Raw genomic sequence first — 15,167 nt, forward strand, 5'->3', positions numbered from 1 at the left:
ACCTCCCCGTTCCCTGCCCAGAGGCTGGCAGTGCCCCAGCCTCCCAGCATCTCTCCAGCAACCAGCGTGGTGTGGATGCGCTGCCCAACAGCACGGCTGCCAGCGATTTCACAGTCCCTCGTTCCTCCAATGATATATTCCTAGATAACATCCTGCCGCAAACAGACCTGCAAACTCCATCCACTTGCATTCGACCCGAAGACAGACCACCAAGTCAGACGGCATCCCATGGGTAGGTCTTTTACGCATTTGCAGCAAAATTTGTGCTCTTCAGCTCTGAGCAACTAGTGAGCTGATAAATAAATAAATAAATACATACATACATAAAAAAAAAATCTTAGCATGGCAAGCAAGCAAGCTTGTGTGACAAATTTATGGGATAAAGCAATATTGCCAGACATCATGTGGGAATTAGTGCCTAAAAAAAAAAAAAGGACTTTTTCATGCTGGTTTGGTTCATAATTAGTTCCAAACTTCAGAGTGACCACAGCTGCCAAGTAAGAACAATGGCTTATGTTTAATTTAGAGCAACTCCCATGTTTTCCAGCTCAATTAAACCAAAGCCAAGCCGGGGATTTTGGAAACCGCTGAAAATAAGGGGAACTCTGGAGTGTTTAACAACTACTTCCTCATAAGACATGCCCAAGAGGAAGAGAGATGCTCTTCAGTCATGGAGCTGCTCTCCTAAGCATGAGGGGCATCACGCTTTCCTCCCTCTGCTTACTGATGCACCTGCTTCAGGATGAGACAATGAGTAAGTAAAGGCTTTCTGCTCTTTTCCTATGTGGGGAGGAGGGTGCTGGGTATGTCATTGAATCTCTGGGTGAGTCAAGAAATCTCTGGATCTTTTTTGGTTGGTTTCATAAGTCCAGTCACTTGCAAATTAGCCTGTTAGTTTGTCTTTCAAGGTTCTGAAATGCAGATGAAACAAGCGTGTTGCCCATTAAATTTCCTCATGGATGTATTACCAGTTGCAGTTCAACTAGTGCAAGTATTACCTGATTCTGTGCTATGCCAGGGATAAAGCTGCAGTCATCTGGGTCACAAAACCCAGAAAAATGTTAGGATTTGGATGCTTCAGAGAGGTCGTTAACTGATTCTGTCATCAGTAGCCATCACTGTTTGAAAGTGGATTATCTTGAAAATTGTCAGGCAGCTTTTTCCAGTAGTGCAGACTGGAAAGTCAGTGAATCTCAGGTTATTTTTTATTAGGCAAGAGCTGATAAACACAGCTGTGGCAACAGTTAAACAAGCTATAATCCCTGCAGGTTAAAGCTGAGCTCTGGAGGAAAGAGCCCTCGACTTTAACTACTGATGGGGCTGCTTACTGCAGGCTCTGCATTGATCCGAAGGGTTTGTGTCCTGGGATGCCCATCAGGCATCTTTCACAGCAGTAAACTCACTAAGCAAAAATGAAAAAAAACCCCAAACCACATAAATGTGTTCCTTTCATAATACTAAATGTGTTTGTTCTGTAACTGCTCGATCTCCTCAGTGTGACTTGGAAAGTTTTGAACATGCAATCCAAGAGATTTCATTTCCCTGCAGCCTGCTAGTCATGAAACCAAATGAGCTGTAGCAACACACCCCAATTTCAGTACGGGGGAGTGTGTCTGTGACAAACACATCGTTATTGTTTCTTATAACTTGCAGCGATTTTAGTTTTGGAAAACCAAGACCTGCAAGATTCGATTAAGCCGCAGAAGGTAGAGTTTCGTTCATTAAACTTCAACAGCACTTTGCATTGGCAGCCTGGAAGGACCAGAGAGGCAAGAGACACGGTCTACTTTGTGCAGTACAAAGTGTAAGTACTGGGGGAACTCCAGCCTCCCGCTGGGCTGGGGCCCATCCCTGCTTGGCACATCAAAGGGATTTCTCAGGTGACACAGGATATTCTCCCCATACCCAGGGAACAGCCACATCCTGCTCACCTTCCAGCTCTTGGTTGTTGCTGCACTTATCAATAGCCCATAAGGTGCAGCTGAACAGCCCGAGGCAGGCAGGGAACAAGTACCTCCAGCAACACCCTCTGCACCCTCATTGCACCATAGACTTGCAGAAAAATGTAGTTTGCAGGGGACCTCTGGAGGTCACCGGCTCCAACTGCCTGCCTGAAGCAGGTCTAGCTAGGTCAGGTACTTCTGCAATAGGACATTTAAGGTATTTTGGTGGCCCACCTTGCCCACGACAGTGCCACAGGGTGCCTCGCACGGCAAACTTGAGGCAGCGCTAGGGGCTGGTCCTCAAAGGAGGTACGCTCCTGTCCCTGGCACACCTGGCGAGCACCTGAAATCACTATTGCCTTTGAGAAATTAGCTGGTGGAAACCAGCATTCTGCCCATCATTGAACACACTGGCTAAGCCAAAGCTTGCCCACCTCTCCCAAGGGGCAAGTATGCAGTGGCTTCCTACAGGGCTGGTGACCCACGTCTCTGCTTCAGGTTTCTTTCAGAAAAGACACAAACCTGTAGCTCCCAAACACCCATGAAAACAATCTTCCCTGTCATCGAGTTGAAGGGTTAGTTTCCACAGCAGAACGCCTGTCAGTACCGCCGAGTTAAAACAGGCGGTTAAAAAGCTGTACAGACCCAGTCGGCGGTAGCTAAAGCTTACATCCTTCCTCCTCTTTCTCCATAGGTATGGGCAGAGCACATGGCAAAACAAAGATGACTGCTGGGGGATTCAAAACCATGTCTGTGACCTAACGAATGAGACCTCTGACATCCAAGAGCCTTACTATGGCAGAGTGAAAGCCATGTCAGCTGGCGTCTATTCCGACTGGAGCCTCAGCTGCAGATTCACTCCCTGGCGAGAAAGTAAGTGCAAACATATGGGTCTCTCTGAGAAAGGAATTGGATTTTCTGTGGCATGGAATACATCAGTTCTGCTCACAATTTGTAAACATGAGTAATCTTTTTCTAGCTGCAAAGCTGTACTAAAAGAAGTTGCAAGTCAATAGCTCTCAGGTGAAGTGTTGTGATGAAATAATTTTCCCCACACTTGCAAGCCAACCAATTATGGATAAGCAGCCACTTATCAACAATTAGGGGATCAGAAGTGCCTGGCTCCCTTTAAACTCAACCTCTTCCTCAAGGCATGGAACCATACAAATTATTTTCAGCCTTTTTTGGAGCTGCTGGAAGGACTGGACACAAGGTGGAAAAGAAGGAAAAGTTCTCTGCTTGGGGCAAAAACGGAGAAGAGAGCTGAGAGCTGTGTGGCCACCATTCTTCTTGCATTTATGTGTTTTCCTGACTGCACTGTGTTTAGAAAGGATGTGCTCAAAGCTTTTAATTAGTACAGTCATTACAGTGCCATAGTATGTTAGAAATTGAAGGACTGTCAAAACGCTGAGCAGTACCAGTGTACCTACCAGTAAGTTCCCCATGGATTAACCAGTTTTCCCTCACTGGTCAATGCAAAATTGAGTTGTGAATGTCAGCGCAGATCACTTCGCAGCCCTGAAGTGCAAACTACCTTGAGTCTCCTGCACAGATGAAACCACAAGCTTTGACATAAGGCAGTACCTTGCAAGCAGCAACAGCCCATCTTGCCCTGTGCCACCTCCTCCTCCTGGAGAGATGCGTGGGGCAGCTGCTGCGCTGTCTCCCCCCATCTCTGGGCCTGCCTGCACAGGCATGCAGGCGCTAGCTTGAACCCTTAGCTGTTTAACTAAGCAGATTGCAAAAAATTTGGAAGGAATGATTGAAGCTGCGTCCTTGGCATAACTGAAATCGTTCAAATAGCTGGTTTATGCAGTCCAAGCACACAGATAAATATGGGGGGAAAGGAAATCAGGGCAAAGAATCCAAAGCATTTTGCTTGACCAGCCTGCAGTCAGCAACACAGAGCTCTGAGAGATTTAAAAAAGTTTGGCTCAAAGATAGATTTACAAACACAGGAAATGTCACCCCCAAAATGTCCTAAGCAATAGCCACCAAGAAGTAAGGATTTACAAAGTGGCACTTTAACAGTAAATACAGCATAATATATTGTTTGTAACATGAACATTAAATTGTTGAATAGATTCCAGTTGTGTTCTGTGAAACATTATTAATAAACTATAATTGTGATCATAGCTTTGGGTTTTTTCCTTAGCTATGATAGGTCCTCCGACGGTAACTGTGGTTCATAGCAACAAAACCATAATACTAAAGCTCCAGGCTCCACGTTCTCCTTATAAAAGGAAGAAAGGCAGCAAGATGCCAATGACAAATTATTATGATCTGCTATATCAAGTCTTCATAATTAACAACTTGCTAAATGAGGTAAGTGCATATTCAAATATGAACCCTTTACCATTGAAAATCCAGGAAAGTATGGACACACCATTCTTATTTTACAGTTGAAATAGTCTTCTGGGATTGTGAGAGCATCGATGACTCTGCAAGTATTTGAAAACAAAGTAGGCTTATTTTTCAGGAATTGAATTTGCTTGAATTGAGTTGTAATTCTTCCCTTTATTCTTTCCCATCAACTTAGTATTTAATACTCTAAGACCTAGATTAAAAAACTAGGACAGGAGGGAGATTTGGGGGGGGGGAGATTTTCTTTAAAAACCATAAATAAGTCATTAATGCTATTGACTCTGTGCAAGTCCACATGCTGCTCTACATCCTCTGTTCTTATCAAACTTTACTCACAGACACACTTGCTAGGGTAAGGTGGTTGACTAGTTGTTTTTACTCTGCTCTGTCTGAAGCAACACAGAGTCCTGGTGTATGAAGGAAAAGAGAAGGTTATTAAAATAGAAAATTTGAGGCCTGGAGTCAGCTACTGCATCGTGGCTAAAATGTACATGCCAATGCTGGACCGCAGCAGTGCCTACAGCAGCAGGCAATGCACCGTGCTGCAGTGACAGAGCTGGCAGCTCTGCGACAGGTAAGTCACCAGCTGAAACTGGAGATGGCTCTGGAAGTCAAGAGCTCTCCCCTCACCAAAGGCAGATACTCTCCAAAAGGAGAAAAAAAGGTGTGGCATAAAACCTGCCATCCCATATGTGGTGGTTTGATACACCTTATGACAATATTAGCCAGAGTTCTTACATCCTCTCAGCTAGTTTCACACCAGGTAAGAATGATACAGCCAAGACTAGAGGAACGTCGTGGATAATTATTTGCATGTTGGTATGGTCCTCAGAAACACCTCCCTATTCCCTTTCTTTAAACAATTTCTTCCCTTTCTTTAAACAATTATACATAGTATTGCTTTCATCAGTTTTTATTGCTGTCAAGTAATAATTAACTAGGAAAATGAGTGAACTCCAACTTTATTAACATGCAATTCTGCTGCAAGCTCTGCAATTTTGTTCAAGAATTTATCTGATGTATTTAATTCAAATGAACCTGTCCTCTTTTCATGGTCATTCTTCAGGTGTAATGTGTTTAAAAATAAATCTGTTACCAAATTTCATGAGTTTCCATGGGCCATAAATGCAAGAGTTAGGTCAATTAGCTGGTCTGAAAAATCTGTTTGTTTACTTACCTCAACCACTAGACTATCTTCACCTATCGTATGCCCAGCAGAGAGATTTACTGTCCATCCTGCCCTGCAGGTGCTGAGGCACAGAGTGTTTAAAGACCTAAGCCAAAGTTGACTTCAGTGTCATTGGCCCTGGCAAGCTCAGATTTGGGCCCTTTCTGGGGGTAACAGAGGAAAACGGGAAAAGCATCAAAGCTTGAACCTGTGCTTCTGTTCTCAGTTCAGTACCCTAACTATAAAAGATTTTCTTTCTTCTGCTTCATAATACAATGCATAATGTTGGTCTCTCTTGAGACTCGGTCAGTGGGTTCAGGCTAAGGAGGGAGCCAGTTTCTAGGTGATTTTCCTGCATTTTTGCTTGCTTTCCCAGCACTGTAAAAGGCTGGAAGATCAGGTTAGAGCTGGACTTCTGAACAACCTGCAGAGGTACAGGAGGGATGCAGGCAAATGGCATGTGTTGCCTTTTCAGTTAAATTGAATACCATCCAGCTTAAATGCGCACTCCAGCAGCAATTCTCTTTCTCTTCCCAGTTACAGAGATAATGGTGGAAGATGCCTCCCATCACAGATCCAGCTGTAAATCAACATCTGTGGTCTATGGAATACATACTTGGGTACTTTTTAAATTAACCTTTGCTGCATTAAATGATTTGATTCATCACAATCGTTATATGCTACACAAATGCCAAGGATTCTTTGGGTGTCTTATATTACAATTTACAATGGTATATATTTGCATTTACAAAGAAAACAGTCTTTAATATAAAAAAAAAGCCATGCAAAAAGCATTTGTGAAAATATCCTTAAGATTGTTTCTAGGGTTTTTCTATTTCAAGCCTTGGGATTAAAATACAATTTATAAAATAGAAGTTTCAGATATTTTATTTCTTCTAGAACAAAGGCTGCAACAGAACATGAAAAAAGTGTCCTTTCTTTAAAATAAGAACTGCACAGTACAGGAGCATACCCCACACTCACAGTGTCTTCATAGTGCCTTCAACCTAACATTTCTTATAATGAGTCCAGTATGTGATTAGGCAGGAGCTCATTTAAACTGAAACAGAAAAGATCCTTGCTTTCAGTCAATGGCAGACAGTTGAAGGGAGGAGACCCCCTATTTCAACCATTTCACAGTAAATGATGAACGAATGCTGACCGTCACCTGTAATTTCTAATGATTTTACTCCTACTAGTCTTCATCTCACAAGGGAAAAGATTTCTTGGGCAAGCTCTGGGTAGATATCCACTAAGCCATGCCAGGATGGAGAGGAGAAGTGGCTTTTCCAGATCTCCAAGGTCTGTAAGTAATGAGAATCCTAATATTTAACTGCATTCTGTTATGGCAAATTAAATGAGGAGGTGAGAGTGGGCCAGACACAAGAGGGCAAAGCAAGCCCTGGGAAAAATGGAGCTCCCTGCCACATGAGCTCTATCCACTTTTCCCTTAATTCACTTACACAAAGGTGGATCAAGTCAGTTCAAGTACCAGACCTTGATTTCACTTAAGCCACATCCAAAGCATTTTTCATGGTCTGGCACTGACACTTCACCTGGAGGCTGCACTACCGAGAGCTGCATCAGGATGACAGCAGTGGGCGTTTGGGAGGAGGCTGTGCTTAAGTAAGCGGGCGCTGGTTGCTCTTGCCTTTACCAAAATGAAAGAGGGCATTACATATTAAATATTTCTACCATCTGATTCTAACACACGATATATTTGAATGACTAGACTTGTAGGCATCCAGCTATGTCCACATATCTAGTCCCTAAAAACAGGGTTTTTTTTAGTATGCTTCCCTTTTTGCTCCTTTCCCAATTATTCCAATTGTTTTGCCCCACACATATCCCACAGTTTCTTAATTTAGGTAAGTTTTTTTGGGAAGCAAGGTTTATTAAATCTCTGTATAGTACCTAGCACCATGACAAGTCTCAGATCCAGCACTGCCCTGCCACTCCTCTTGCACTGGGCAGAACCACGATAAAACCATCCGGGCAAATTGTTAAGAAATACCCTGTCTTGTATTTCAGCAGTGGTGACTTCATCCACTTGTGGGTTATCACTGCTTGAAAACGGTATCTGTAGTAATTCAAGTTCTTTCTCAAATTCACTTTTTTCCTTAGGGCAGCTCATGCTGCCATTGTTACACAAAGGTAAAGCTTTATTAAGATAACATCTACTAAGCCTAGTCAGGGAACAGACTCTGACAATGCCAGATACTATACCTATGTCAGATGCAGAGAATGAAACTGTTTAGGGCTCTCAAATCTTAAAGAAGACATTAAAAAAAAAAAAAAAAAAAAAGAAGCAGAGCCATAGGAGTACCTGAAGCATTCAGACCTGGCTAGAAATATAGCAGCTGCCATGCTATGGATCTATGGAGACCTTGGAAACCTGGAAGTTTTTCAATTTGATAAAATTATAAAAAATGTGTGGCACGTATGCTGGGAAAAGCAATAAAAGGCCTGAAGAAGTCTTTTGTTGTTATGTTTGCTAACCAGATTTCACTTCCTCAGCAACAGCGCAGGCTTACAGAAAGCAGCGTAAGAGTTGCAGGAACAACCCGCTTCCATTCTGACAGTACCAGGATTTATTATTGCCAACCCCATGATGTTCTGCAAAAGCCAATTTTCTCTTGCCATTTGAAATGCAAATTTCCTTTCAGCTCTGCTCTGACATGTAATTTTACTGGGGAAGGGTTTGGTAAAATGACTGGGGCTGTATTTTTCCTCCGCAGTCAGCGGTAGTGGCGTGCTCCCAAGACATGCTCCGCTGGGCTCGCAGGGTGGGGCTCCTGCAGGGAGAGGTGCTTTGCTGTAGCATATACCGGCTGGGTGATCTGCACCCACAGCTTCTAGGTAGCCTTGGTAAATGCTGGTAATGCCATGGTAATGTTTTTAAAAGCAACTTCATTGTGCCGTAGCCTGTATGCTGCACTGCTGTTTACATCTCCATGAGGGTGGAATGAAGAGCTCTTTAAACTACAGCTGGGGCTTTCCTGCAGGCAAGTCAGTTTGGAAATACCTGGAAAAGTGAGCTCTAGCCCTCCTTCCCCTTCCTCCTCGTGGACACAAGGAGACCATCTGCTATGGGTCCTTCTCTCCAGCGCTGCTGGGGCTGGCACACAGCTCTGCAGTGGTTCGTGCACGTGCACACCACTCGGTGCAGGATGCCTTTACATAGTTGGCTTGACTCCTTCTGACGATAAGTTTGTGAGAGCCAGCTGAAAACACCCTTCTCTTGTTTTTTTACTCACTTACAGAGCAGGCATTTTCTAACAAAGGACCAGATGCCAGCTTCTCTTTCAGGAAAGAGGGAAATAAACGCTGGCTTCTAGGGCTATGGCATAGGGTGGGGAAGACCAAGCAGTGTAACGAAAACAGGACTTGTGCAACCTATTCTGCCACGTCACTGGGGGATGTCTGCAGTCACGGTCACGGGCTGTCGCAATGGCTGCATCTGGCCAAGTCCTTGTGTCGGGGCTGAGGGTCCCGCCAATGAGAAATAGATATTATGTCTTTTAGAGTTTGAAGTTACTGATCTTCATGTGAAGTGGAGCCCATCCCACAAGGGCCTACCCTTCTTTCTTTCATGACCATGGCTGGACATTATCTTATTTGCTGGATGGAGTAAGAGCTTATCTCCCACTGTAAATGGCTTTAATTTCCCATTCCACTGGCACTCAGAAGAGCAGTATTGAACCACCAGAAATTCAAGAACAGGGCTCTAGAAAAGCTGATAGAGCAACAGCAATCAACCAGATGCTCCAGCCTTATAAATTAGGAGAAGATTATGCATAGCCAGCTGTACTATATAAATGCCCAGTTTTATATGATGCCATGATCCTTGGTGTTTATCATATGGTCTAGCATCTGGCCAGTCCTGTTCATACCTCCCATATATCTGCTCTAATCAGATGTGGACTTGGGGTTTATTTACTTGTATGACTTGATCTCTGCTAAGAACTGCTCTCATGGCCCAGGGGTGGGGTGCTGTTGTGAAATGACATTGGCTTTTGCCACAGATCTATCATATGCTATCAAGTATTCCAAACTGCAGGGAATTAACAGTAAATAGGTGGGGTTTTCTGTGGATTTTCTATGGATTTCAATGTTTGCTACAAAGATCAACGATAGTAATCTGTAAAGTCTGTCTGATAAGAAAAAGAAAAAAATAAAACCCAAACTCCTGAGAGTTAGTTTGCCACAAAGGCGGCAGGACACAAAACAAGGGTACTTCTGCAGAGAAGCGTAGGGAAAGAAACTACACCAGTGTTCATCATTAGGAAAGTTACAGTCTCCTTTGCAACTCGCTTTCAGAATCTTTTATAAAGTGCTTCCAAGGAAAAAAAAAACTATAAAAGATGAAATCAACTAGCTGTTTTATTGCAAGTCTTACGTGTTGAGTCTGCTGAAGGCCCAGCTCAAGCAGTCATTGCTGCCAGAACTTTTGCTTGAGATGGGGAAAAATGGGAAGCTCGAGCCCTGATGCTTACAAGGAAAGTTCAAAAAGGGAATTCCTGAAAAAGGCTCCATCATCTGAGGTAAATACAGAAGACCCACTAACAACTTTAATTTTTTAAATATTGAGCTCTTTTCTAAGGTAGTGGGGACCTGATGCTGAGTTGCCTAAACACCCCCAATACTGATAAATGCAGCCCAGTGGGACCACAGTCTGAGGACTAGGCTCTTCAGAGATGTCCTTACTTTTAAACACAGGAACAGGATAACAATGAAGAGCCATTGTGCTAATTGCTATACACACAAAAGAACAATTGGAAAATTGTCATTAAATTCATTCATTTCAACCAATGTCATTCTGACAGAGCTTTGTTTTTCTTTTTTTAGTGGGCAAAAAATCATACAAATCAGACCAACTTCCAAGAAACACCCATAAACTCTTGGTTTGCTGGCTCGCTGGGTAAAAAACTGGCTGGATGGCTGAGCCCAGAGAGTTGTGGTTAATGGAGTTAAATCCAGTTGGCGACCGGTCACAAGCGGTGTCCCCCAGGGCTCACTTTTGGGGCCAGCCTTGTTTAATATCTTTATCAACAATCTGGATGAGGGGATTGAGTGCGCCCTCAGTAACTTTGCAGATGACACCAAACTGGGTGGGAGTGTCGATCTGCTGGAGGGTAGGATGGCCCTGCAGAGGGATCTGGACAGGCTGGATCGATGGGCCGAGGCCAACTGTATGAGGTTCAACAAGGCCAAGTGCCGGGTCCTGCACTTCAGTCACAACAACCCCATGCAGCGCTACAGGCTTGGGGAAGAGTGGCTGGAAAGCTGCCTGGCCGAAAAGGATCTGGGGGTGTTGGTTGACAGCCGGCTGAACATGAGCCAGCAGTGTGTGCAGGTGGCCAAGAAGGCCAACAGCATCCTGGCTTGTGTCAGGAATAGTGTGGCCAGCAGGAGCAGGGAAGCGATCGTCCCCCTGTACTCGGCGCTGGTGAGTCCGCACCTGGAATACTGTGTCCAGTATTGGGCCCCTCTCTACAAGAAAGACATTGAGGTGCTGGAGCATGTCCAGAGAAGGGCAATGAAGCTGGTGAAGGGTCTGGAGAACAAGTCTTATGAGGAGTGGCTGAGGGAACTGGAGAAGAGGAGGCTGAGGGGAGACCTTATCGCTCTCTACAACTACCTGAAAGGAGGTTGTAATGAGGTGGGTGTCAGTCTCTTCTCCCAAGTAACTAGCAATAAGACGAGAGGAAATGGGCTCAAGCTGCATCAGGGGAGGTTTAGATTAGATATTAGGAAAAATTTCTTCATGGAAGGAGTAGTCAAGCATTGGAACAGGCTGCCCAGAGAGGTGATGGAGTCACCATCCCTGGAAGTGTTCAAAAAACATGTAGATGTGGCACTTTGGGACATGGTTTAGTAGGCATGGTGGTGCTGGGTTGATGGTTGGACTGATGATCTTAGAGGACCTTTCCAACCTTAATGATTCCTAGTTTTACTTTCATTAAAAATAATCCAGCCACCAAGCCAGGAAACATGAAATTAATGATTACTCTACCCTTAATTGGTTTAGTGATGGACTTGGTATTGTTAGGTTAATGGTTGGACTGGATGATCTTAAAGGTCTTTTCCAACCTGAACGATTCTATGATTCATTTTGCACAGGCAGACAAGTAGTTTTTAATGTTGCTTGTTATGGGACACTGGGTTTGTTTAATAGCTGACAAGCACATGATTGTTATAGGACTGGGCTAAGCTCTTATTTCTGTGCTAAATCCTCACTATAAATTCTTATACTGGGAAGAAAAAAGCTCCTAAAAGATATCAGCAAAAAGAAAAACAATAGGATTGTCTTCGTTAAATCACGCTTAAACACTTTCAGAGGGTCTGTGAAGTCCCTAATCATGCCCTGAGTGGAATGAGAGAGACAAACCTGGGGAAGAAACTGCTGGAATAGGCTGATTTAAGGTCTGAAGAATTAGAGTCTACAGAGCAGCAGAGCAACTAATACAAGGAAAGAAGACAAAGTATGCACAGAGAGGGGCTGGGAAGCAAAGAGCCTGCAGCATCAGAGCAGAAATGTATATTTCAACAAGCTGACAAAATAGGAGCAAAGTGATTTGGCCAGCAACACAATACAGCTGCTGGCACAGACACTAAGCAGTTTCTGCCTTGCAAAAGGAGTGCTATACTTCTATGGAGCAAAATTGTTTAAACGTGCCATAGCCAAGGAGAAGATGTACCTATAAGGACACAATGTTTACGTATTCTGCTCAGAGAGACCATTTCAGCTATTTCAGCAGCAATCTTAGAGGGCAAACAGCCCTTACCAAGGGGATTTCAAAAGCTGGAGAGAGAAATTTATCAGTGGAAGAAGCAGCATCAAATACTGGAAGGGCTTAGTCATTGCAGCTGTTCAAGAAACAAGCATAGACGCACAGTGGGACTCAATCACCTCAACATAGGTGCCTCAACATTTAAGATACCTCCGAGTTTCCAGAACATTCGCACATGGTTGGCAGATACAGCAAGGGATCTGCATGAGACCCTCACCTCCTCGCAGTGGCACCTGAAGTCGTGAGGACATCCCACAGACATGCACTGGACATCTATGCTTGGGTGACTGAGGCTCTACCCCTGTTACTGAAGTGCTACTGTAACATACTAATGGGATAGTTACTAGTTATAAACTGGACCCTGAAGTCGTGTGTATATGATTTGTAGGGTTACATTAATAAATCTGAAGAGAAAACCTGGTTATGGGCATCAAACACAGATGAGAAAATCTTGGTGTGTACATTGGAGTTGCAGGGTGCGTTGGGCACATTAGCCTTTCTAATGCTGAGGGCCTTCCCTTTGCATTTGAATAATTACTTTTACATTTGAATCATCTTGTGGAAAATGAGTAGGAAGAGTGAAACTCTGAAAAGTGAATGTGAAGAGACTGCAGAAATTGAATGAGATCCCACTTCCGTACTGCTTTATGGCACGTTCATTCTGAATACCTTCTTGAAGCTGATTCTCTCACCTGCTGAAATATTACTCCACTCTGATAAATACCGTGAAAAAATGATGCCAAAAGTACAGAAAAGGATTAAATAAGTTGAACCCTTTCAGCTGAACAACAAGATGTATCATAATGCCATCCCTGAGCGCAGAAGGCCACCATCTCTTGCCAATTTGCTCCTTAATGGTGTTTGCCACCAAAAGATAGATTTCTAGAAATAACAGGAGCCACAATGACATAAAGTGTAATGTACTTTGAATCCTCAACTTTTGAAACAGAGGAGGCTGGGATCAAGCAGAAGCAATGGGAAGAGCTGAGCAAGACATCCCCAAGACTAGGAAGTCCAGCTAGGAGACATAGTGAGATCTATTATCGTATATGTTCCAGGTGGGCACCTCCTTGCTCTGCAAGCTGTGCTACCACCTCAAAAAAGAAGCAGAGCCACAAACAAGCAAGAGCTACTGCAGCTGTGCACTGCTTTAGTGTGTGCAAACACAGTACCTGTGATGCATTGGAGTAAAGCCAGCCAAAATGGCTTAGCCTGGGAAAGATTTTCTTCCCTGGTTTTTATACCTGCTGTATATTAAACACAGCTGAAAGCACCAACTCATATTACCAGCAGCCATGTAAAGGAACATTATGTTGGTCATTTTACCATGACTGACCATTACAACAGAAAACATCCTGCTACTTTCAGATAAGTAGGAAAAGTAACATTTTAGAGCTAGGCCATCAACAGAATCAAAGGAAAGAGCCATGCATTGGTGAATGCAACACCTGGTGAGCTGTGGCCAGAAACATGACCTCTCAAGGTCCAGTGACAGCCAGTCATGTTATGGGATAAGGTGGGGAAATGAGCCAAAGAGAGGAGGGCAAACTGAACAGCAGAGAAGCTTCAGTTGATTTTCCATAAGCCCCCGCACTGCATGTGAATAGGATAAATGAAAACACGTCCAGACAAATATTTCTAATGAAAACCAGGAATTTTACTGAAAGAAAAAAACAGTTATTAAAATATCTTTCAAAAAGTTATGTTTTTCAATTGAAAAAAACAAAACAAGTTTCTTTTCTCTGTGGCCAAAACCCCATGTTCTTCATTTTCTGGGCTGTAAGATTTCCAACGCCATGTCTAAATTTCCCAGAGTAGGACAGGAATGGAAATTTTCCTTGACAACTCTGATCAATCTTTATCTAACGCATCCCATCAGAGCTCATACTCCAAACAGTAACCTTTGGGAATGCTTTCAGTGAGGTGCTATTTCTCCGAAAGCAGAACAATTCAATAACCCTTCCTGGAACGCAGCATACACCCATGATCTGAAGCAGGAGGTTAAGAAAGAGGACATTGCTCTGCACAGCCTTCAGTTCTAAGAGGGACACTCGCGTCAGAAGTTGAGGTTGCTTCAATCCCCCTTTGCTTCTTATTAATGACACCCCTGTGATTTCACTAACAGAGACCGACATATCAGCATTACACTGACATGAAACCAAAGAATCTCCCCCACCTTGGGTCTGGCCTCTTCCCTGCTGCTGGAGCTCTGCTCCTGCTCACTTCGTGCAACTTTCACAAATGACAGCTTGCAACACCTCACTTCCTTGCTGCACTGGCTAGAAAAGAAGAAAACAACAGAAACAACACCTGAGAAACTTCTGCTATGTAATCACAGGGGCCCAGATAGCTTACTGAGGTTTACATGTAGCAAACTGAGTATTAACTCGCCACTCTGCATTTCATTTTAGCTGGTGAACAGTGTGGAACAGGGTGTACCTCCACGAACAATCAAGATTAAAATCATCTGTTGAATGTTTACAATCCAAACACCACTGCTAGTATTTCTAATGAATTTCAAGACTCGAGCAAGCTGAAGACTGGTGTGACTAACCAGTGGGCCAGAAGGGACTGGAAGACATTACACCCACGTTACCCACTTGGCAACCTGCAAGCAGGCACACCAGGACACAGAAACTAGCTGCATGTATTAATGAATATACTATATCAATAGTAGTATTTCTTAAGTAGAAACGAGTTTTGTGGCACTTGTCAAGTCCTTCTGCAGATTATGTCCCTACCAGCCTTAAAGCATTTCAGTTAGCTGGAGAACAACATGGATAAGCTCACTGAGAGAAGGTCAACCAGTCCAGTCCTAGGACATCCTGGGGATATGGAGAACACAGAATTCCCCAGAGCTATTTACACTTTCTTAACAGCCAAGTAGAAGAAAAGAGT

The 15,167-nt window shown here is 43.6% G+C and overlaps 1 protein-coding gene across 1 annotated transcript; it reads left to right on the forward strand.

Annotated features, from left to right (window-relative positions):
* Positions 1 to 657: 657 nt before the first annotated feature.
* IL22RA2 (interleukin 22 receptor subunit alpha 2) lies at positions 658 to 4,858 on the forward strand. Its single transcript, XM_009484900.1, has 5 exons — positions 658 to 754; positions 1,654 to 1,804; positions 2,638 to 2,816; positions 4,099 to 4,268; positions 4,703 to 4,858. Exons 1-5 carry the CDS (start codon positions 658 to 660, stop codon positions 4,856 to 4,858), a joined length of 753 nt encoding a protein of 250 aa, XP_009483175.1.
* Positions 4,859 to 15,167: the final 10,309 nt, after the last annotated feature.

This window comes from Pelecanus crispus, chromosome 3 (genome assembly GCF_030463565.1).
Source record: "Pelecanus crispus isolate bPelCri1 chromosome 3, bPelCri1.pri, whole genome shotgun sequence".
NCBI classification, from domain to species: domain Eukaryota; kingdom Metazoa; phylum Chordata; class Aves; order Pelecaniformes; family Pelecanidae; genus Pelecanus; species Pelecanus crispus.

Excerpts from the sequence above, each read along its gene's own strand:
- IL22RA2 (XM_009484900.1), top strand. The coding sequence starts at position 658 with ATGCTCTTCAGTCATGGAGCTGCTCTCCTAAGCATGAGGGGCATCACG. Across the intron at positions 2,817-4,098 it reads ATTCACTCCCTGGCGAGAAA|CTATGATAGGTCCTCCGACG; the intron begins GTAAGTGCAAAC and ends TTTTTTCCTTAG. Across the intron at positions 4,269-4,702 it reads TTAACAACTTGCTAAATGAG|CAACACAGAGTCCTGGTGTA; the intron begins GTAAGTGCATAT and ends CTCTGTCTGAAG.